Below are 23,772 nucleotides of genomic sequence, written 5' to 3'. Positions count from 1 at the left end.
ACTCCACACTGAGACAAATGGGAATGGAAAATAAACATGAACTTGAACGAAACCTTAATATGTATGTTGTGGTAATATGGTAATATTGTTTGGCTGAGGGAGAAAGAGGGAAGTCGTAAGCGAAAGGGAGGGGTGTTAACCAAGCCGACCCCAGTAGGCTATCCTGCACTGGAGAAGGAAGAAAGGGGACTGAAAGAAGAGGTTTGCTTTTGAGGTGTTGATATCTCTTTTCTATCGATGTATCTGTCAATAAGGGCGTCTTAACCCTCGATCGTGTTCAATGGTCCTCTCAGCAAGCATACTAGAAAAAAATTTATAACACTCAGTTGATGTCCAGCGCACGTGCCGTATTTCTCGCTTATTCTTAGCTTTTTTAAATTTCTTTCTTAATCTGCAGTATCCGTGGCATCCTGGCACTACTTCATATAACGAACGTGCGTGCAGTGTAGCGTCCGGAGCTAAGCGCATCATCCATTTTCTTTTAATAACCATTCATCTTCCGTAGACCTTGCTCTTACGGGCAAGGCGGCATAAATATACACTAGCTACTATAAGTTAGCCGAGGTCGGCGTTAAAGAACAGCTTACTTTCTGAACTGAGAGAGCCTCCAACCTAAGGCGAAGAAAGAACACTTTCTCGCCATTTCGCGCAATAAACGTTTATTCCTCACGTGAAAACATAGTTGTGGGCCGTCTTTCTGGTTCTCAAGCTTTTAAAGTTCTGCACTGAAAAAAAAGGAAGAGCCTGCGAAGTTCATAGCCTGGTATTCATAGCTTGTACATAGCCTGTACTCGACTCGAGCAGAGAAATTTCCGCCATTCTATTGATACTTAATTGCAATATGGCGCATGCATTCTGCTCGCTTCAGCAGGCTACCTTCTGAATGATGGTACAGTTGCTTTCACAACAATTCTCAGTTCTGAAACTGTAATTTTCTTCTTCAAAGGCCACGTAATAAGAGGCAGCGTTTACTTTAGCGTTCTGCAGAAGCAAAGAAAAAATAATATTGACTGCCACGTTTTTGGAAACGATAAAAAAAATTTGTTAACTTTCCTGAACATTTATGAACGTCGAGGACCAGCGCGGTACGCCGTATTTCCGGCGTACGCAGTGACGAAAGCGAGGATGGGTCCTTCCCAGAAACGTTTGCCGAAGCGTAAAAAAAGTAATTTTGAGAAAGTTCAATTTTTTCTGAATATGTCCAGCTGCTTTCTGTCTTGCAGTTTCTTTCTTGAAAGTGAAAGCGCAGAAAAGCGGGGTTGCTAAATATGGGTTACAGTGTACCATGATGTATTAACTCCTTAACGGATGCGATATAAGAGCTGTGTCCGCAAAAGCGTAGTGATTAATGTTCTTACTACTCTGGATGAAACCAGATGGAATGACAAGGTCGGCATGCTCAAAGTTCCGAGAAAGTAGCCGCTATAATGAGAAATCACCAAGAAAAAGATAATAAAAATTACTTTCACTTTGTTCATTTTCGCGGAACTGTGGACAGGAAAAAAATAGCATTACAAAGGGCGCACAGGAACCATGGTTTTCTCCTGCAGAAACTCGAAATTAAACATCCTACAGTGCTGTTGAATATAAGAGATTATGGTGATCCCATAAATCCACCAGTTCCTTAGATATTTATTTCATCGTTGAGAACACATATCAAATACAACAGAGCCGGTAATTCTTTATGAATCAGAATAAGCAGATGAAAAAAAAAACTGGACAAAATAAGAAAAGATTAACAAAGCCGAGTTGGTATGACGTACAAACGCACAGAGTACATGTGGCTTAAGCACAAGAGTCGGGCACAAAAGTGCACTGCGTTACTCAAGGAAAAAAATATGTGAGTGATAGAAAACCTTCAGAAAGGAAACCGAGGGGCCTGATCTTTATTAGTCATATCATAGAAAGCCAACAAACGAAGACTCCACGGACAGCTGCTGCTGTCCGTGATGTCTTTGTTGGCTGCCTAACATAGAAAACCTTGTCACACAAGCAGATGATCGCAAAGTTCAAGCTAAGATGAATATACGCACTGGTATCCCACAAAGAGGCGTAGCCTTTGTCATAAGCTATATCAAATCGACGCAATGGTTTTACCATTTCGCAAAATTGTTGGAGCGCTTCGCGTGGTCACATCATAAGGAGAAGTCACCGACAGCTCGTGCACTTCTCGCATACGAGACTGCTGAATAGTAAGCTTATTTCTCGCATCGCCCGATGCTATAGGAGTGCGTGTGATGAGAGAGCTCACTTGACTGTTGCCACTTAGCAATGCATTATGCCAGGGCGTGCATTTCGCAATTGGACATTTTTGCAGCGTTTCCTTCATGTGAAGAGACGATCGAGCACGTGTTGTGTTTTTGTAATCTCTATGACAACGAACGCGATGTTCTTCGGAGGGTGTTAAACCGATTAGATAACAGACCATTTTCAGAGACTAAGATTCTCGGATCATGGCCCAACGCGTCGCAGGCTTACAAAGCGACGCGGGCACGGCTATGTTTCATCAAATCGACTAGCCTCAGTGACCAATTATAGGCAACAAGTTATGGACAACCACACGTATTCACACTGGTAGTACCTTCTTCCCTCCCTCTCCTTTCTTTTGTTCCTTTAAACCCCTTCCCCTCTGTAGGCTAGCAAACCGGACATGCGTTTGGTTGACCTCCCTACCTTTCCTTCCTTCTTTTCCAGCTCTTCCTCCTCCCTTCAAGCAAATAACTGCCCTTTACGTGTGAAATTATGTGAGTCCCACGCACTGTGCTAATCAATGAACGTGGAGCTTCTTTGATGTAAGTGCTTGGGTTAATGCGAAATATGTTCACATTATATGTCACTACAGTATAGTCTATGTCACCTTGCGTAGATGCCATGTGTAGGTGTTATGTGGATGTCAAGCTTGCTATGGCATTACTTGCGTTTAACCAATATGGGAGAATTAAATAAGTTGTCCTTTAAAGGGACACGAAAGGTTACCAGAAAGTCAAGTTAAAGTGATAAAGCAATGCTCTAGAACGTCTAAGTCGTCAATATAATCGCGAACAGAGCTTTAGTAACCGAGAAATTGAGCTAAATGCATGACAGGATTTGAGACCCCCCCAGCGACATTCCGGTACTAGCCCGATGACGAAAGCACTCCTCATCATAATTTATGTCACTATTACTCAGCTACTCGTATTAAAAAGATCATTCTATTAGATTATAAGACGGAAGAAAATACTACTTGTCTACTTCTATTCGATTCTAAGAAAAAATAACATTTTGACGTTGCCCTTGAGTAGTATGGGTGATCGAAACGTTTCGTTTTCGCTCGACTCTGCGCGCTCGACTTTGCGCCGCGCGTGCTTTGGAGTTTCAGTCGTTTCTTTATCGCGTCGTGCTGCGGTTGTCCTGCTGGCTCGCAAAACTTGCATTTGGAACAAGCAACGAGAATGCCACGTCCATGTGATGTCGTGGGATGCGCGAACGGTCCGTGGAACTTGGCCAAGGGCAGTTGCAGTGGCGAATCCAACGTTACTTATCACTGTGTGCAAACGAGTGAACCTCTCCGTTCGAAGTGGTTAAGTGCCGTACCTCTGCCACAGCGCGCTGGCAAAGAGCCGGAAAATTACGTAGTGTGCTCGCTGCACTTTCGTCCAGAGGATTACGAGTACAACGCCGACTTATTGAAGTCGCGTGAAGTGCCTTTCAAAGCAGGCCGTCGTAGTAGTGGTACGCAACGACCCCGGCAGTGCGAGCCCACAACAGCAGGTCACGTTCATCAGTGCTTAAATCGCTGAACTCGAGCCCAGCATCGCGAGCTGATGTGTCGTTGTCAGGGTCATCCATTGCAACGAGCGTCGAAGTTGGCGTCATAAAATAAAGAACCAGCTTATCGTCGTGTGCTTTCCCTTCCGCTAGCCGCCATAATTCCGCTTTCGCGCTGCTGTCGGCTGTCTTCGCTCTTTCTGGCCGCGCGTTTGCGTTTTGTGCAGAAAAGCCGTAGCGCCGTCTGCGGGAGCCGTTTTACCGACGGCGCAACGTCACTATGAGACCATGACGTCAATACTCCTCGATCGGAGGGCGGGTGATTTGAACTGCGCTAGAGGCACGCGGACGCTTCAGAACGCATTTTCTCTTAAAATAAGTCTCTTCTTCGCACGAAACAAGCGTTTCGAGGTTTCTGGGATGGTATTTCAACAGTCCACGTTGACTTAATACTAACCTTTAGTGTCCCTTTAAGTGTGCCTGTATGGGAATCTTGGGAACTTTGGCACGCACGCACGCACGCACGCACGCACGCACGCACACACACGCACACACACACACCCGCGCACGCACGCACGCACGCACACACACGCACGCACGCACACACACGCACGCACGCACGCGCACACACGCGCGCGCGCGTTGGTTTAGATAATAAAATAAATACGAACATGATTAAAATCTTTCACAGTCACTTATAGCAAGAAATAAACACACTACATATGGTATAAAGACAGAAATGCTTGACAAAGTTCCAAGTTCCTACATATCATGGGTATTGAAGAGGCGGCGCATTACGTGTGACAAGCACGAGTAGCGCCTGCTCATGTTGAAATAGTTCAGTTCAGTGCAAAGCGCATAATTTTACTCACGCGAAAAAAATATGAAAATAAATTAAGGAGGCACAAGCCAACACACAAAAGCGCACAAAATGTCAATGGCACCACTATGTCACGGTGTACAAGGAACTAATGAGGTCACTATCCACAAGGAAACCGCTCAAGGCTTTCATAGATTCTTTGTTTATAGGGACAGGATGCAGTACAGACGAATTTCTTTACTGATAAAAGACGCCAAGCTACTAAGGCATCATGAGGGTCTCGAAGTGTCTTCCGATTTATTAATATTGTGAACATTCGATGAGGGTGTTGCGTTTCGCCTGCGACACGTGGTTTTGCCGGCGCGACTGCGGCGGGGCGGCAGACATTTTGGCCCGATCGTCGTCGCCACAACACTCATCGCCAGGTGTTTCCAGGCGCGACTGCGGCGATGCGACCGCCTAGGGATCATCCTCGCATTCCAGTCATTGTGCCAGAACCAGGCGATGCGAAAGCAGGGATTATCATCGCATTCCAGTCATTGTGCCCGAAACAGGCGATGCCAAAGCAGGGATCTCATTCCAGTCATTGTGCCCGAAACAGGCGATGCCAAAGCAGGCATCTCGTTCCAGTCATTATGCCCGAAACAGGCGATGCCAAAGCAGGGACCATCCTCTCATTACAGTCATTGTGTCCGACCGGCAGCGCCACGACAGGGTGCTACGAGATCGTGCTCGACATGGTGCTACGGCATCGCTACGACAGTGTGCGTCACCATTAGCCCATTGTACATTCACGTGCTCGTCTTTTGAGGGGTTCCTTCTTGCCCTCAACTGCGAGAGTATAAAAACAGCTGCCCCCGGACGCCAAAAGAGAGGGCTCCGATTTCTTCTGTTGAGTGAAGTGCTCTCCCGTCTCTCTACTACGGTCAAACCTGACCGCCAACTCTTTGCGATGTTAAAATAAACAAGTTGTTTCGTTGTTACCAGTCGACTCATGCTTTGCCGGGACCTTCGGATGCTTCCAGTTGTACCCCAGGCCGCCAGGCCAACGCTACCCTTGGGGCTTGCGACCCAGGTACAACCACGGGCGTCAGCGCCGAGTTCCCAACAGATCGTACCAGCGGTCAGATCCAAACATCTGGTGGCAGCGGTGGGATCACGACAACGGAGGCCAGCAGCGAAGAGATGCAGTTGACTGTATGCTGAGCAGCTCAACGACGATCCGGGAGCAGTGCAACGAGCCCTGTGTGACGACTGGTTGCCTGCAGCGGAACGACTGCGCGGAATTCCTGCCTGCGAGGTTTGGTGAGTGCGGGACTTTCTTCTTCTGAGCTTTGCCAGGCTTTTGTTAGTGTCAGAAACAGAGCTGGTAATTGTGGTTGTCGTTGCTGCCGGGTTAGTTGGCGGCAAGACAATAGTAAGCAGTAGAGAAAGCAGCATTCAGAGCAGCCATGGATTTGAAGTCGTTGCGCAAACCGAAATTGTTGGAGCTTGCAAGAGAGTTGGGTCTGGATGTCTCAGACAAACTAAGAAAACCTGAACTGCTAAAGGCTATTCTTGAGTTAGAGGCTGAGGATGACGAGCTGTCGGAATGCCTTGAGACTATTGAGGAGAGGTCAAAAAGACAGGAGCGCGAACTTAAAGAGCAAAAAGAGAAACAGGAGCGCGAACTTAAAGAACAGAAAGAAAAAGAAGAGCGTGAACGTAAAGAACAGAAAGAGCGAGAGCAACAAGAGAAAAAAGAAGAGCGCGAACACGCTTTGGAAATGAAGCGTCTCGAGGTAGAGATGGAACGCGCTCGTAATGGAAGTCAGGCACACGGTGCAGGAGAACGAGTATTGTTCAAAATGACTGACCTGATGCGGCCGTTTAAGCTTGGAGAGGACATTGGTTTGTTCCTGGTTAACTTTGAGCGAACGTGCGAGAAGCAGGGGTTCTCTCGGGAAACGTGGCCACAGCGCTTGCTCACTTTGTTACCCGGCGAGGCGGCCGACGTAGTCGCTCGCTTGGATAGAGAGGAGGCAGAGGATTTCGACAAAGTAAAATCGAGTCTGCTAAAAAAGTACCGGCTGTCTGCGGAAGCGTTCCGTCGGAAGTTTCGGGAAAATGAGAAAGGCAAAAGTGAGTCATATACAGAGTTTGCGTATAGGCTTATGTCAAACATGCAGGAGTGGCTCAAAGAAGAAAAAGCGTTTGGTGACCACGATAAAGTTCTGCAGTGTTTCGGGCTAGAACAGTTTTATAGTCGGTTACCGGAGAACGTGCGATACTGGGTCTTGGATAGGCCAGACGTGAGTACGGTGGCTAGAGCCGCTGAGCTAGCCGAGGAGTTTGTGACGCGTCGAGCTCGCGGAGCTAAGGACGGTCAAAAGGGTGAATTTGGCTCGAAGTTTGAGAGGCCGAAGTTCACACCCATGAGAGCAAAGGGGAACACGCGTAGTGCGGATGCGAGTGGAAGCAGTGCGACCGAACCTAAGGAGACGGCGGCAGCCGAAGCCGAACGCAGAAAGCGGTTCGAGATGAGGCGAGCGGGCGTTTGTTATACGTGCCAGAAGCCGGGTCACTTTTCGGCGCAGTGTCCGGAAACAACACCAAAAGTTGTTTTTTTTTCAATAGGCAGCACTGACGAGAACATGAAGCTTCTCGAGCCTTACATGCGAGACCTCCTCGTGAACGGGAAAGAGTGCCGAGTGCTTCGCGATTCCGCAGCTACGATGGATGTAGTTCACCCGTCTTATGTAGAACCCCATATGTTCACGGGCGAGTGCGCGTGGATCAAGCAAGCCGTGGAAGCTCATAGCGTGTGTCTGCCGGTAGCAAAAGTGCTTATTGAAGGACCTTTCGGAGCGCTTGAGACAGAGGCGGCAGTGTCATCTATGCTGCCACCCCAGTACCCGTACCTATTTTCAAACAGGTCCGATCACCTCCTGCGCGAGAAGGGGCTTTTGTTTGGTGAAGCTAGTGTTCAGGCCTTAACCAGATCGAAGGTTCGGGAGCTCGCTGCAAAGGCGGTAGTTGCGGGGCCGACGTTATCAAACAACGAAAAAGGGTCAGAGGCGCAGCAAGCTGATATTCAGAGCACGCCCGAACAGAATAAAATTGAGTCTGTAGCGTTGAAGGCGCCAGATACTGGAGAGGAAACGCCCGACGCGGGAAAGTTAGAAGAGCTATCTACTGATTTGCTCATCGCGCCTACGTCAGACGGATTTGATAGGTTGCTAAAAGTCAGCCGGACGGCTTTGATAGCCGAGCAAAAAAAGGATGGCAGCCTGGAAAACGTGCGCTGCAATGTCAAAGAAGGTATCGCCAGGAAAACTGCGCGTTTTGTGGAAAGAGGTGGAGTCCTGTACCGGAAGTATCTAGACCGAAGAGGAGTGGAGTTCGATCAGCTGATCGTGCCTCAATGCTATCGTCAGGATCTGTTGCGCTTGTCGCATGGGGGTTCGTGGTCCGGACACCTAGGAGTTAAGAAAACTAAGGACCGTCTCTTGCAAGAGTACTATTGGCCAGGGTGTTTTCGGGACGCAGACCATTTCGTGAGGACATGTGACACTTGTCAGCGGGTGGGCAAACCAGGGGACAAATCGAGGGCGCCGTTGAAATTGGTACCTATCATAACGGAGCCTTTTAGACGGCTCGTTATTGATACAGTGGGACCTCTGCCGGTAACAGCCACGGGGTACAGACACATTTTGACTGTGATCTGCCCAGCGACAAAGTTCCCTGAAGCAGTGCCGCTTAAAGAACTCAGCTCAGTTGAGATAGTTAATGCACTACTGTCCATATTTGCGCGAGTTGGTTTTCCTGCAGAAATTCAATCAGATCAGGGCACAGTGTTTACTAGCGCTTTGACGACAACTTTTCTCGAAAGGTGTGGGGTAAAGCTGCTACACAGCTCAGTGTACCACCCACAGTCGAATTCCGTTGAGAAGCTCCACTCCGTCATGAAGCGCGTGTTGAGAGCGTTGTGTTTTGAACATCGAACTGACTGGGAGCTGTGTTTGCCTGGGGTGATGTTTGCGTTAAGAACCGCGCCGCATGCGGCTACGGGGTTTTCGCCAGCTGAACTGGTGTACGGTCGCTCGCTTCGATCTCCGCTTCGCATGCTTCGAGAATCATGGGAAGGTAGGGGCGACGACCCAGTCGTGGTGGAGTACGTACTTAAGCTCCTCGAACGCTTAAGAAGGGCACAGGAGTTGTCAGGTGAAGCAATGGCAAAGGCCCAGCAGAGGGCCAAGGTTTATTATGATCGGACAGCCAGGGCCCGTCGTTTTGAGGTTGGCGATGAGGTCATGATATTGCGCACATCGCTAAACAACAAACTAGACGTGCAGTGGGAGGGCCCAGCGCGAATTGTTCAGAAACTGTCGGACGTTAACTACGTGGTAAGTCTGCCAGGAAAGCGGAAAGCACAGCAAGTTTACCACTGTAATCTGCTCAAACCTTATAGACAAAGGGAAGCAGTGGTGTGCCTGATGGTAAACGTTCCTGAAGAGCTTCCGGTCGAGCTTCCGGGACTAGGCTCAGTGACGAACAGGGAAGACACCGGTCAAGTCATTAGTGACCTTATCAGTAAAGCACCGCTGTCGCCCGAGCAGAAAACCGAACTACACCAGCTATTACAAGAGTTTCAAGGTCTGTTCTCTGAGAGGCCTGGTAGGACTTCTGTACTTACTCATGATATAGAACTTACCTCCACAGAGCCAGTACGATCCAAGGCGTATCGGGTGTCACCCCGCCAGAGCGATATTATGGAGGCTGAGGTAAAGAAAATGCTACAGCTCGGTGTTATTGAGGCAGGTGAGAGTGATTATACCTCCCCTTTGATTTTAGTTGAGGTACCGGGCAAGGAACCTCGTCCTTGCGTCGACTACCGCAGGCTTAATTCCATCACTAAGGATCAAATTTATCCGATCCCTAACATCGAGGAGCGCCTTGAGAAAGTTAGTAGCGCTCAGTTTATTTCCACCCTAGATCTTGTCAGGGGTTATTGGCAGGTTCCACTTACAGAAGAGGCTAGTAGGTATGCGGCGTTCATTTCACCAATGGGAACATTCCGTCCTAAAGTGTTGAGTTTTGGTTTGAAGAACGCGCCATACTGTTTTTCAAGTCTCATGGATAAAGTGTTGCGGGGACAGCAAGAATTCGCTTTACCGTATCTAGACGACGTAGCGATATTCTCCGCATCCTGGTCTGAGCATATGACACACTTGCGGGCAGTGCTAACCCGCCTGCGCGAAGCAGGCTTGACAGTAAAGGCTCCTAAGTGCCAGTTAGCACAGGCCGAGGTTGTCTACCTCGGTCACGTGATTGGTCAGGGTCGTCGCCGCCCCTCTGAAATAAAAGTGGCCGCTGTGCGAGACTTTCCGCAACCGCGCACAAAGACCGATATTCGGTCGTTCTTAGGTGTCGCCGGCTACTATCAGAGGTACATCCCTAGGTACTCTGATATCGCGGCTCCCCTGACGGATGCTCTAAGAAAGACAGAGCCTCAAACAGTCGTCTGGGACGAGACCAAGGAAAGAGCTTTTAGCGCCCTAAAGAGTGCCCTAACAAGCCAGCCTGTGCTACGATCGCCAGACTATACAAAAGGGTTCATTGTTCAGTGCGATGCTAGTGAGCGAGGCATGGGCGTTGTACTGTGCCAACGGGAAAATGGAGAAGTAGAACACCCCGTCCTGTATGCTAGTCGTAAGCTGACCAGTCGTGAGCAGGCGTATAGCGCCACCGAGAAAGAGTGTGCATGTCTCGTGTGGGCCGTTCAGAAATTGTCATGCTATCTAGCCGGCTCGAGGTTTATCATTGAGACGGATCACTGCCCTCTCCAATGGCTGCAGACCATCTCTCCCAAAAATGGCCGCCTCCTGCGCTGGAGCCTCGCTTTACAACAATATTCCTTTGAGGTGCGTTACAAAAAGGGGAGTCTCAACGGTAACGCCGATGGCTTAAGTCGAAGCCCCTAACGTAGGAATCAGCCTCAAAATTGTTTGTTACTGATGTTTTCTTCCTGAGGCAGGATTTTTTTTTAACATATTGCTTTTGTTTAGTGTTTCAAAGTGATGATATGCTTTCTAGTGCAATTTTTCAATTTGTGGACGCGTTCTGAGTGATGCTAGACTACTGTAAGGAACTAGGCAGTGGTATAAAAAGGGGAAAGAGCCTGGCAGGGCTTAGTGAGGGTTGTGCCGTGCTTGCTGACTGAGCGGTTGAGTTTCAGCGTAGTTCTAACGCTTGCCGGGAACGAGAACAAAAATGTGAACTCTCCCGAAGTCACTTTGCAGTGTCCCGTGCGAACCTGAACAAGAGAACGAGGCCTTCTCTGTGCGCTGCGCTCAAGAAACGTCGAGGGACGCCCGACTTCGGTTATGAGCATCATCGAGCGACATCCCTCCGGACAGCGGATGCAGTCCCCTGTCCATCGGGATCTCCTTCCCCCGGCGGGGCGGTCTGTTGCGTTTCGCCTGCGACACGTGGTTTTGCCGGCGCGACTGCGGCGGGGCGGCAGACATTTTGGCCCGATCGTCGTCGCCACAACACTCATCGCCAGGTGTTTCCAGGCGCGACTGCGGCGATGCGACCGCCTAGGGATCATCCTCGCATTCCAGTCATTGTGCCAGAACCAGGCGATGCGAAAGCAGGGATTATCATCGCATTCCAGTCATTGTGCCCGAAACAGGCGATGCCAAAGCAGGGATCTCATTCCAGTCATTGTGCCCGAAACAGGCGATGCCAAAGCAGGCATCTCGTTCCAGTCATTATGCCCGAAACAGGCGATGCCAAAGCAGGGACCATCCTCTCATTACAGTCATTGTGTCCGACCGGCAGCGCCACGACAGGGTGCTACGAGATCGTGCTCGACATGGTGCTACGGCATCGCTACGACAGTGTGCGTCACCATTAGCCCATTGTACATTCACGTGCTCGTCTTTTGAGGGGTTCCTTCTTGCCCTCAACTGCGAGAGTATAAAAACAGCTGCCCCCGGACGCCAAAAGAGAGGGCTCCGATTTCTTCTGTTGAGTGAAGTGCTCTCCCGTCTCTCTACTACGGTCAAACCTGACCGCCAACTCTTTGCGATGTTAAAATAAACAAGTTGTTTCGTTGTTACCAGTCGACTCATGCTTTGCCGGGACCTTCGGATGCTTCCAGTTGTACCCCAGGCCGCCAGGCCAACGCTACCCTTGGGGCTTGCGACCCAGGTACAACCACGGGCGTCAGCGCCGAGTTCCCAACAGATCGTACCAGCGGTCAGATCCAAACAAGGGTATGTTCTACACAAGCTTCCAGGAAGCTACAATGGACGCAACCTGAAGAGGGTCTTTTCCGTATGCCGATACGTATAGAGTCTCTAAACCCATTCTAACTTGAGGTTTGTTTAGAAGCGTAACAAAGTGTCTATGTCGTACAAAGATGATTATTTTGTCCACTCATCAAACCACATGGTATTTGATAACTTGCGCCTCAGTCCCAAAAGGGCCGTTTGTGCGTCGCATTTAACAAATAGTGTGGGCGTAAGTTCATTCAAAGCATAAGTGCCGCAGCATGCAGTCATCCTGTCAGCTACATCATTTTCTGTTTTTGCCATGTGGCTTGAGATCCACCGCAAAAAAACCTGGTGACTGTATACCAAGAGGCAAGTTGAATATTTTCTTAATTTCATACGAAAGCGAGGAGTCGTCTGAGTCGCACTGAGATTCTTGTGCGGGTATTTATGTTTCTCTGCTCGTCAACCTTTTCTTCTTTTTTTTTAATTCCTTAAATCCCTTCGAACTTTTCTCTTCTGGGATAGGAAACTAGGTCTTTTTTCCCGTCAACATCACTGCCTTTTTATTTCTCTGTCTCCACTAAAATGTTAGAGGGAGAAACTTACGCTCGTAGCTGGAGCAAGCGAGAATGCGGACGTATGTTGGTCCGTGCACCGCATCAAAGCACTGGCGTCAGCACGCCGTTCTTGCAACAGTAAAATGAAAAAAAAGGTCCTACAAAATTAAGAAATAAGTCATCTCATAGATTCAGGCAAACCCTCCGCAAAAGTCATCGTCGTCAGGTAGGCTAACATTACTTTCGTAGCCCTTGACTAGCTCTCTTCAATTCCATGCTTTACTCTTCGACGCGAAAGCGTCAAATGGCTAATTGAGCGAAACAGCTGGCGTCCGGCATCTGCAGCAGCGAAGCGGAACTTCAATTCCCGTTGGCTCCAATACCACGGCACGACCGCGCCTCGACGGAGCAGAGCCGCCGAAAGAGCAGACCAGCTGCCGCAATAGTGGATCAGGTGTTGCGCGAGGGCAAAGGGCATCGCCGCGACGCCACGCCACCCTCGCTCCCGAAAGCCTGTGTTATCCGCTCTTTCCTTGTCCGCGCAAGCTCCCGCCTGCGCTCTAACTGCGCCTAGGTGAGGCCAAATGAAAACGCGCCAAGCTTCTGAACGCACTCGCTTGCCCGAGAGGAGTTCATAACTAGAAGGACCGCTCAGCGACGTTCAATTCGACATTAGTGCTTTCGCATTCACAACTCATAAGAATTGCCTAGGTGACCTCGGATTTTCTTTTTTTTTTCTATCTTTGTGCGTTCAAACACACCTTCAAAGGAACCATTTCTGTCGGCACTACGAGATCGGCGATAACAAAAAAGAAAAGAAACAAATATAGTCCCTAACATAAGAAACCTACAGGATGTCTCAAATATCATGCACCAAGATTTAAAAATTTGCAGATGCCACGTAGCTATACAGAACCAAGGTAATGTTGTTTGCAGTCGGTTGGAAATGCTCAGGTTATTTTTTTGTGTTTAGCCTAATTACGTAATTAGTCCTAATTATGCAATCAACCTCTCAAATATAGTTAAATGAAAAGTGTCAATAAGAAAATTGTAGAGCAACCTGAGAAACGCCCCATACAGCTTTCTGCTGATCAATACTTGCTACACAAAAGTGCTTTTCCGAGCGGGAAAGAAGCCCGCGAATAGAGGCAAAATTGCCGCGCCACTATTCGTTCGGGGCACTTTGCGTGCATTTGCGGGCTTCTTTCCCACTCGGAAAAACACTTCTGTGTAGCACGTATGGATCAATAGAAAGCTGTATGGGGAGTTTCTCAGGTTGCTCTACAATTTTCTTATTGACACTTTTCATCTAAATATATTTGAGAGGTTGATTGATTTATTAGGACTAATTATGTAATTAGGCGGAATGCAGAAGATACTCTGAGTATCTCCAAGTGACGGCAAACAACATTACATGGTTCTTTCCAGTGACGAGGCATTTGCATATTTTTAAATCTTGGTGCATGGTACATGGAACACCCTGCATACACATCAGTGAAATAAACCCTGTTTCAATAATTAGAGATATCTCTTGTGACACACTATGTCCGCGCCTGTGGCGATCGCCTAAATTCAACACGCAATACTGCAAACAGTGGATTTGCAGTGTAGCAGCAGTAGTACTAATATTTCCGCACTGGGCAGCACAAAGCAATGACCAGTCTGCGCCAAATTCTTTTCGACAGTGCCCGGCAAAATATGCGGACAGACCGCCAACATTGGGGCGAGAGTTCGTGGCGCACTTCCAGCGCTGAACCCTCTCCATATATAGTAGGGGGACGCCAACCCCAGCAAAGTATCGTTCAAGGAATGCGGCAGAAGAGATGAGCCAACGTATACGAACGGCACGCGTATATTCAACGATAAGGGTTGGTTCCGGCTCGAAATGAAGTCCGCCACCGTTTCCTACTGCTTCCAGCAAGACCACAGAAGGCAAACTTCGTATTTCGTATCGTCGTCGACAGCACAAAAGAAGGCGCCGGAGAAGTACAAGAAGAAGAAGAAGAAGAAAGGGGAATGATAAGAATGCAGCGGAACACAAGCAACGCGGTGCCCAAGTAAACAAAACCGCGAGGCAGCGCAAGGGGTCAAGAATAGAGCCCTGGGGAGGAAAGAGCACGCCGCGCTCAATAGGACTGCGGCCGGAGAAATGGATGTCGACGACTGTGGATTCCAGCCTCGGGGGCACAAAAGGCGCGAGCCTGGTGTGCGTGCGAAGGCGAAGGAAGCCAAGATTAAATGGAGGAGGGGCCAGCGCGGATGCACCGCGCGGCGTTCAGCGTTCACCACGCCACGGTGACCCTTTCCTTTAATTGGAAGGCGTGGCGACACGTTGAAAGTCAGTTGTCGGGATTTGTCCCCGAGCGACACGGCTTTTGTTTTTTTTTTTTTTTTTTTTTTTTGTGAGGCCGGAGCAATTTAGCGCGAGACAGCTAGTGTTATAGGAATCCTAAATTTGCCTCGGACTCTTGTGTATGAGGGCAAAGCGCTAAAGGCGAATGGCTGAAGGCAAGAATATTGTTTTGGATTCTGCGGGCTAGACCGATAATGGTAAGAACGCATTGCGAATAAATCTAAGGCACTGAAAATTCCGCAGACACAAACACTTTATTAAAACCGCGGAGAACACCAGGAATACTGACACGTGTAACACTTGTATAAAATAGAATTCTAGCTCTAATGACTAGCTTGTATAGCAACAGTGTTAGGCTAAAACAATCGTGGGGAGCGTCTCGTAGGCCTAAACTTTAGCGAATTTTTTGTGGTAAGATCAAAATTCGTCTTCAGTTCGATAAAACCGTGTCACTAAATGAATGGTTTGATATTGTTTGATCTTTTGCTCGCTCTATAAAGAAAGTACTAAAGAAAATAAAGAGAAATACAGGCACACGAAAAGGCAGGCAGGCTAACCAGTAAGAATCCAGTTGGTTACTCTGTGCAGCCAAGAGAGACACGCAAGGACTGCAATGTGAACGAGAAAGAACAGAGAAAAAAGCTCAAAATAAAAATTATGGAAATCCAACTCACGTGTTGGAATCCTTCGTTGTCATTCTGTGGAACGTGTAATTTAACACAACATTAATTTATGTTTAAGCACCGCACGGGTCACAACCTTAAAGCCACACACTGTTTATGCTTAGGCACAACACTCTTCACAAGTTATGCCGACATGCAAATAACAGTTCACACGGATGCACACTGTGAGACGTCGACGCAGTGACGTCACAAGGACGAAGGGGTCGTGTGATGCTCGTAGAGAAAAGAATTACGAGGGGAGGCGGATGCAGAGAGAAGTGCAATGCGGAGCACAGTGGTAGGTTTAACCGTTTAACTATTATTCACCCGTTTCAGTCTTCAATGTTTGGCCTAGTGTAAACTGGCTCGTGCGGTCAGGTGCTGCCGCAGATTCTGTATCAGACATTCTATACCATGTCAGTAATCTCATAGAGCTAGTTGGCATTGGAATGAGGGGAGCTTGCGTACAATTGTGACCTCGTATTTAGAACATTTAACTGTAGTGCTGGGAGAACGAGGTTCGACTTCCAGCGCTGAACACGTAATTCGTTTGTTTTCCGTAATGAGCTATTTGGCAAGACCGCAGCCACGATCAGCAAAGTCCGAGAATGTTCCCAAAAAAAACTTCGCTTTAAAAAAAAAAGGGCATCGTGGTGTGGAAAATGCGGGCAGGCGTGAAGGAGCGCACGATGTCATGGCCATCTGTCATAGAGTCCCGTCGATCTTTAAGAGAAAGCAAGTGCACAGCAGGACACACAACGGAAGCGCAGCCTTATAGAAGGACACATCCTCATTATTGGAATGTGTTGCTCATTTTCGAGATTCGTTCACGGATTACGACGCTCGGGCGCGACATTACGAATTTTATTCACTGTGTCATGTAGTTGTCCAACAGGCGCTTCATCTTGTCCCATATGAATGCGTGTGACTCCTCCCCGTGCACCTCGCAAATTTCTCGGTCGAGAAGCAGACGTAGTACTTAAGTCTTCTGCAACTGCTTCCGCTACATATAAGAGCAGCGATACTACCGACAACGAACACTACTTATGAACAAACTGGTTAAACTCGCCGTTCAAGAAAAGCCGCTCGCGTACAACTCCCCGCAACTCTCTTCAGTGGCGTGTCATGGTTCGCTTAAGATGAAACTAACTTAGATTTCACGTCGAACTGCTACGCCATATTCACTAAAGAAATCTGTGTCTAGAATTCCGGCTTATGAGTAACTGCAACAAGAGGAGGTACAGGGGAGTTGCTATAGCAGCAGGCGGATGTAGCCTTGGGAAAACTGCCAGCAGTTGCTCCGCTCGAGCGCCATTTGTGAATTGGGGTTGCGCCTGAAGCCAATATCTGCTCATATAGGCAGGACTAACGGCAAAGCGACTTTGTTTGGTTTGTAAGATGAGCTTCTAAGGCAAAAGAGTGAATAATATTATAAAAACAAAACAGAATCCGCTCAGGTGCGAGGGAAAAATGGCCGAAGAAATAATACCCGCGAGAATAAATATTGAGGCCTGTGAGTCATCGTAATGTATACTTGAAATGGTTCAGAATGGAAGCGTTAAATTTCTTTGCGAAAATATACGAGTAGCATTCCTGCTTTGAAGAGAAAGATTGAGCTCGGAACCGACTCCGAGACTACCAATCCAAATAGATGTGAAACGCAAGCATGTTCTTATAGAGAACCGCAGAATTCAGTTCCATGAAATCGGTTGCATTAGGCGAAAGAAGCAAAATTTTATGATAATAGGAAGCGAAATCTTGATTTTGGAGCCTCGATTCTTTTTTTCTTATTTTGCGAGCCTGCCGAGTACCTGAGCCGTGCTCGTGCGTATCGGCAGTATCAGAGACAAGACGCGCGTATATATATATATATATATATATATATATATATATATATATATATATATATATATATATATATATATATATATATATATATATATATATATATATATACACCAACAGCGGCGTAACCAGAACCACATATGCGCCCCACGCACGAACGAAAGCCATGAAAGCTGAGCAACACAACCTTCATTTATAGACTTTTCAATGCGCTCGGTGAGAGTACAAAAAACAACAACAAACGAGCAAAACAATGAAAGGGAAGCGCATCGCAGGGGATGCATGGATATTCGCCCGACCATACATCCCACCACACGCGTTAGCCCGGCAGCCTTATTGCGAAAACCATCCGCGTATCTCAGATTCCTCGCTTCATTTCCAGGACGTCGTTAACTCGCGTCATTTGTCGACGACCCGGCGACTTTGTACGAGCTCGCATTACTCCCGTCCTAATGAAGCAGCCTCGCAATATAACTACTGCGTGCCTTACATATGATAGGGAGCAATTTCCGAGTTTCACTATGTCAGAAGATTCAGAATTCCCGAGACCCTCTGATTTGTTGTCAAACTGCGCCTGCCCGTGCTTAGACTGATGAAAAAGTGCGCCCCTTCCTGGCAGTGAATGGGAACAAGCGCGCAAAGAAACTTTCTTGAGTCGAATTTGTGTTTCATTCATCATCACTCAATTTTTTTCCCTCCTTTAGAAATGTTGTTGAGCAACAAGAAGCGCGATATTGCACAGTATGTTCATTTTAGATAACCTAACAAGGTGCCGAACAGATATTCAAGCAAATGCCATATTTCGATGCAATCAATAGATGATTCCATCGGCGCAGACAAGCAAAACAAACACTAACTGCAGCGAAAGGCTAAGGTTGAGTACTACAGAGATGTAAAGAAATAGCGTAAAAGACACATGGAGATAAAGGTATAAAATAATATCGCAATCAAAGTGCCAACAGTGAAATGTTAATGGGATAAAAAATATTACATTTTGTCTGGTAGGCATTCGTTGGTTATTTCCGTGTAGACTGTACTATCCTATTGCAGACGGTATTGATATCATGGCTGTACGGGGCTTAGAGAAGTGGAACCAAAATTATGTTTAAAGCATGTTACTTAAAAATAATTTACAGTCCTCTAGAGAGGATCATTGAGTAAGAGGAGCAATGATGTGCAATTTAGATTACAATGACAAGTGCGAGTGCTATACAAAACATTGACAACTAGAGAACAAGTAGCGAAGTATTTAACAAAGTGGACAAAACCGACCACAAATGGAAAAGAAGATAAATTCTGCGTCAGAGGGTAAAAGAAAGCAGAAAAAAGTTCACAGTCACTTCATCATCATTAGCCTGTCCAATGCAGGAGCGATCTCCAATTACCCCTATGCAGCGCCAACTGATTTCAACTTGCGTCTGCGAATTTCCTAATTTCAACACCCCACCTAGTTTACTGCCGTTGTCGACTGCGTTTCCCTTTTCTTGGCACTTGTCCTGTAACTCTAATGGTCCACCGGTTATCCATCCTACGCATTACATGTCCTGCCCACCTACATTTTTTTCTCTTAATGTCAATTAGAATATGGTATATATATTTTCGTTCCATCGCTCTTTGCGCGGTTCTTAACTTGTTCTAGAGCTTCTTTGTCAACCTCCAAGTTTCTGCCCCATATGTTAGCACCGGCAGAATGAAATGATTGTACACCTTTCTTTTTAATGATAGTGGTAAGCTCCCAGTCAGGATATAGCAGTGCCTGCTGTATGCACTCCAACCCATTTTTATTCTTATGTGCATTTTCTTCTCATGATGAGTGTACCCTGTCAATAATTGAATTAGATAAACGTACTCATGTGCAGGCTCAACTGGCGATCTTGAATTCTTGTTCTCTTGCCAGGCTATTGAACATTATTTTTGTCTTCTGCATATTAACCTTCAATCACACTCTTGTACTTTCTTTGTTAAGGTCCTCAATTATTTGTTGTAATTCGTCCCCAATGTTGCTGAACAGGACAATATCATCTGCAAACCGAAGATTGCTGAGACATTCGCCGTCGATCCTCACTCCTAAGCCTTCCCAATTTAGTAACTTGAATATTTCTTCCAGGCACGCAGTGAATAGCATTGGAGAAATTGTGTCTTCTTCTCTAACCCCTTTCTTTATAGATATCTTCCTACTTTTCTTGTGCAGAATTAATGTAGCTGCGGAATATCTGTAGATATTTTCCGAGACGTTTACGTATGCGGTCTGTACTCTTTGATTAGCTAGCGCCTATTTGACTGCTGGTATTTCTACTGAATTAAATGCCTTTTCATAAGCTATTAAATCCATATAGAGAGGTTGATTGTATTCTGTAGATTTATCGATTACCTGATTGATGATATGAATGTGATTCACTGTAGCATATCCCTTCCTGAAGCCAGCCTGTTCTCTTGGTTGACTGAAGGCAAGTGTTGTCCTTATTCTATTGGAAATTATCTTGGTGAATATCTTATACAATACTGAAAGCAAGCTACTAGGCCGATAATTATTCTATTCTTTAATGTCTCGCTTCTTGTGGATTAGTATAATGTTGGCATTCTTCAGGTTCTCTGGCAGACTTGGAGTCGTAAGGCATTGCGCATAAAAGTTCGCAAGCTTTCCAAGCATGATATCTCTTCCATCTTTGATTAAATCGACTGTTATTCCATCTTCTCCTGCCGCTTTTCCCCGGATCATGTCTTGCAATGTCCTTCTAAGTTCATCGCTAGTTATAAAAGGAGTCAATGTATCTTGTTCATTACTACTTCAAATGAAAGTAGCATGGCTGCTCGGGTACTGTACAGGTCAGTATAGAATTATTCCGCTGCTTCTACTATATATTCGAAATTGTTGATATTACCTTGCTTATCTTTCAGTGCATACATCTTGGCTTGTTCTATGCCAAGTTTTCTTCTCACTTATTTCACGCTGCGAGCATTTTTTATAGCTTCCTCATTCTTTCTCACTTTATCATTTCCAATATCACTTACGTTCTTCTTGATGAGTTTTGAAAATTCAGCGAATTCTATCTGATCTCTTGATTTGGACACTTTCAGGCTTTGTCGCTTCTTTCTTAAGTCCTTTGTCACTTGGGAAGCTTACCTACTGCTTACTTTGGTGCCTTACCTCCCTCTTCAGCTGCTGCTTCTGAAATGAGCCTAGTTACGGTTTCACTCATTACCTCTATGTCATCTTCATGTTTCTGTCGTAAAGCTGCATATTTGTTTGCAAGCGCCAGCCTGAATTGGTCTGCTTTTATCGTTACTGCATCTAGCTTGCCCTGTTTCTTCTTGACTAATTTTACTCTTCCTCTCTTCATATTTAGGGAAATCCTAGACTTCACTAACCTATGATCACCGCACTTTATCCTACCTAACACTTCTACATCCAGCGCTATGCTGGGATCGGCAGAGACTATGAAATCTATTTCATGTCTTGTTTCTCCGTTAAGGCTTTTCCAGGTCCATTTTCTCTTGTTACGCTTCCTGAATAAGATATTCATTATTCGGAGCTTATTAGCATACACTAGAGAGGAAGAAGACGAAAGCCCGCGCGGTCGGGATACATTCGTTACATTACTTGACATTTTCATTGGAATGCGTTGTTACTTCCTACTGTTTCCTGCCACCAAAGGCTGTGGGTTCGAGTGTCTTAATTATTTATAACTTAATTAACAGTGTTTTAATTAACTTCGCCCTAGTTAGTACCAAAGATCGTGGCATCGACTCCCACTGAAGGTCCTGGGTTTGAGCGCATTAAATAGCTTTATCTTCATTAAATGTGATTTAATTCACTTCGGCTTAATTAGCACCAAAGTTCATGGTTTCGACTCTCGACCTTCACGATGTCAAATGGAATCCAACTTGGCTATATGGCCGGTTCGCCCATATCTCCAAGTGGGTTCGACTCTCACCAAGGGTTGAAGGTTCGGCTCCCTATAAAGTCTGGTGCCATGAATTTTAGGGTCATAGCGCCGGACGGCATAACGCCGGACATCGGATTTTTCGTCCCATGAGCCTTCTAATTCTCTTGCCTTATAAACACTGTAGAAAGTACATTGCCTCGCACTGTTTTTGGCGAAGTAGGTGAAGTAAGTATAAATACGCAAAAAAAAATCTGTTTGTATCGCATTCGCACTTAATCCGCTTGTCAAGCTTTCAATTATTTAAGAACAGCAAACAGACAGCACGAATCAGAAACATCTTCCTCGGCAAGTTAGCTAATGACTTTATGGCCCCTTATAAGCACAAGAGTGAGTTATATGGCAAAGTATCTGGAATGCTTTGCAGAACAACAGAGCAAGAAGTCATAAAGCGCCAGAATAAGGTCTCAGAAGCAAGGCCAAAGCTAATTCTTAAGCGGTACGCGCATGATTAGAAGCAATTGGACTGTGTTGCTTCCGGTCGACTTTAATTGACGTTGTACACCTATAGACAACGTCAAGTAGGGATCAGTACATTATTGGGCGACAAAAGTTACAGAAGACCACGACGTAGAAGATAAAAGTCGTGCAGATGTCGATAGCTAATCCCGAAGTGACTAGATATTATTATGCTATCGTGCATTACAGCCGCTGTAGAGTGAAATGTGAGGACCGACGTTCATTCTACTCTCCCTCTTCGTTCAATAAGCGTTAAGAGCTCTCAGTTCCATGTAGGACGAACCTCTGCGTTTGTAATAAATGTTTGTTCCTATCATTCATTTATCCACAACATCTCACAGCAACAATGTATTTACAGTCCAGAAAGACTGCTGCCCCTTACGTAGGGTAACAAGACAATAAACAAGGCACGCTCATTTCGCCACATTAGTTATATCTAGTACTTTCTACTTATATATACATTACACATTGTTCTCCACATGTATCTGTTTTAGAACCATTATTAGAAGGAGCTATTGCGCCATGTGAATGATGGGTACTAAACGGATTTGTCTGATCTTCGTTGTGATCTTCGTTCGCAACCTCTGTGTTGCTTCCGGTCGCTAAGCCTCGGCAGGCTCTGTCTCAATCGTGAGGCCCCAACCCCCTCAAGTTGATATTATTGTCTTTCTTTTTCCTGCGCTATCTCTAAACTTCACGAATCTCTTCGAACCAACAAGGCAGACACGGTAGCTGATGTCAAAACAACAATTTTTTTTTACGAAGAATAGCCCAGCTATGGCTTTGCTTAGCTGTGCTATTATTTGTGTACAGCAGTGCCTATAGCTGTAAGCTTGCGTACAAACAATCTTACATCACCGTAACTCGATCTCGAGCCTGTAGCTACTGTTGGGCAAATAGCTTTGATATGTGTAGCCTAGACGGGATTGGAGATCTGTATTATGAGAGAGTGAAGGGGGGTCCTTTTTGCGTTCCTCAGGGTACACATATCAGAGAGCGACGGAGAGTGATGTGCAAACAGTGGCCGTGTATGAGTTTCAGCGCGAACGGCCTTGTCCGTGTTCGGTAGCGACTCGCCTTGTACACAGAGCATCGAGTAGTCTCACGGGATGCGACGCGCTTTTCTTCCCTTGTAAGTGTCACGTAGTGCCAACTTTCTTGCCTTTCTAACCCATCGGATTGATTTCTCTTGCTCGCAGGACAACAGGACCTTGCTGCTTCCCTGGTTGGTCTCCATCTCGTTAACCACTCTACTGGACATCGTAGTTCTCTTCTATCTAACGGCTGAGTCGGTGAGTATACGGACAGAGCACTCTACGGATGCCTGCGGCTATTGCTGAGATGAGCGTCTGTTAGCGTGCTTGTCTATCTTATCTATTAAATGTAATTCCTTCTTCTTCAGAAGAGTATGCATTAGGGCTGGTTGGTTCATGATTACGAGCAGTAAACAGCGCTAAACAACAAGATGAAGAGAGGGACACAGACGACAGCGCTCAATAACAATCAAGTGTCTTTATTCTTTCAGTCAGAATATATATACTCTACCGCTATCTCAAAGCACAACCGCAACGGAAATTCAGCATGCGCAGGGGCAATATTTGCAATAAATGAGATAGGAAGACTATTTCATTCGGACATGCTTCGCCGATATTATGAATCTGAAAGGCTTCGGAAATAAGATGTGCGTGGTCATCGCGATACTTTGACAAATGGGTCACATCTTTAAAAGACGGCTTGCAGCCGCAGTCATTAAAATGCCGTGATAATTGACTAGCTCTAGCTTGTTTTTGAAGCTTGTGTGAGTATTGGCGCACGTGGTCATTGATGTACCACCCCGTTTCACCGATATAGAAACGCTTGCATGAAAGAGGAGCCTTATAAACCACACAGTTACAACCACCGATAACAAACGTCTGCCTGTGCTACTTCTTACAACTTTTTTTGTTGTACTAAGTCATCCAATTGACTTGGGGGCACAGGCTACCTAACTTATTTCTGGCAGTGAACAACAACCTAACACGTGACCTTCTTTGAGATTATGCGCAACCTGGTGCACATATGGGAGAACCGCAACCATTTGCCGTGAGTGAGTCTCAGATTGAGCAGCTGCTCATTGATTTCTT

At 46.3% G+C, this 23,772-nt stretch overlaps 1 protein-coding gene across 1 annotated transcript in view; it reads left to right on the top strand.

The window, feature by feature from the left end:
- LOC142577722 (uncharacterized) overlaps positions 1-23,772 on the top strand; it is a 252,382-nt gene that overhangs the window by 178,580 nt on the left and 50,030 nt on the right. Inside the window, exon 4 of the mRNA XM_075687176.1 lies at positions 22,849-22,941. Within this exon, the coding sequence (XP_075543291.1) occupies positions 22,849-22,941 (93 nt within the window). The remainder of the gene's footprint in view (positions 1-22,848; positions 22,942-23,772) is intronic.

Source organism: Dermacentor variabilis, chromosome 4 (assembly GCF_050947875.1).
Source record: "Dermacentor variabilis isolate Ectoservices chromosome 4, ASM5094787v1, whole genome shotgun sequence".
NCBI lineage: Eukaryota > Metazoa > Arthropoda > Arachnida > Ixodida > Ixodidae > Dermacentor > Dermacentor variabilis.
Note: the sequence above shows the minus strand (reverse complement) of the source record. Positions and strands in the feature narration are given on the sequence as shown.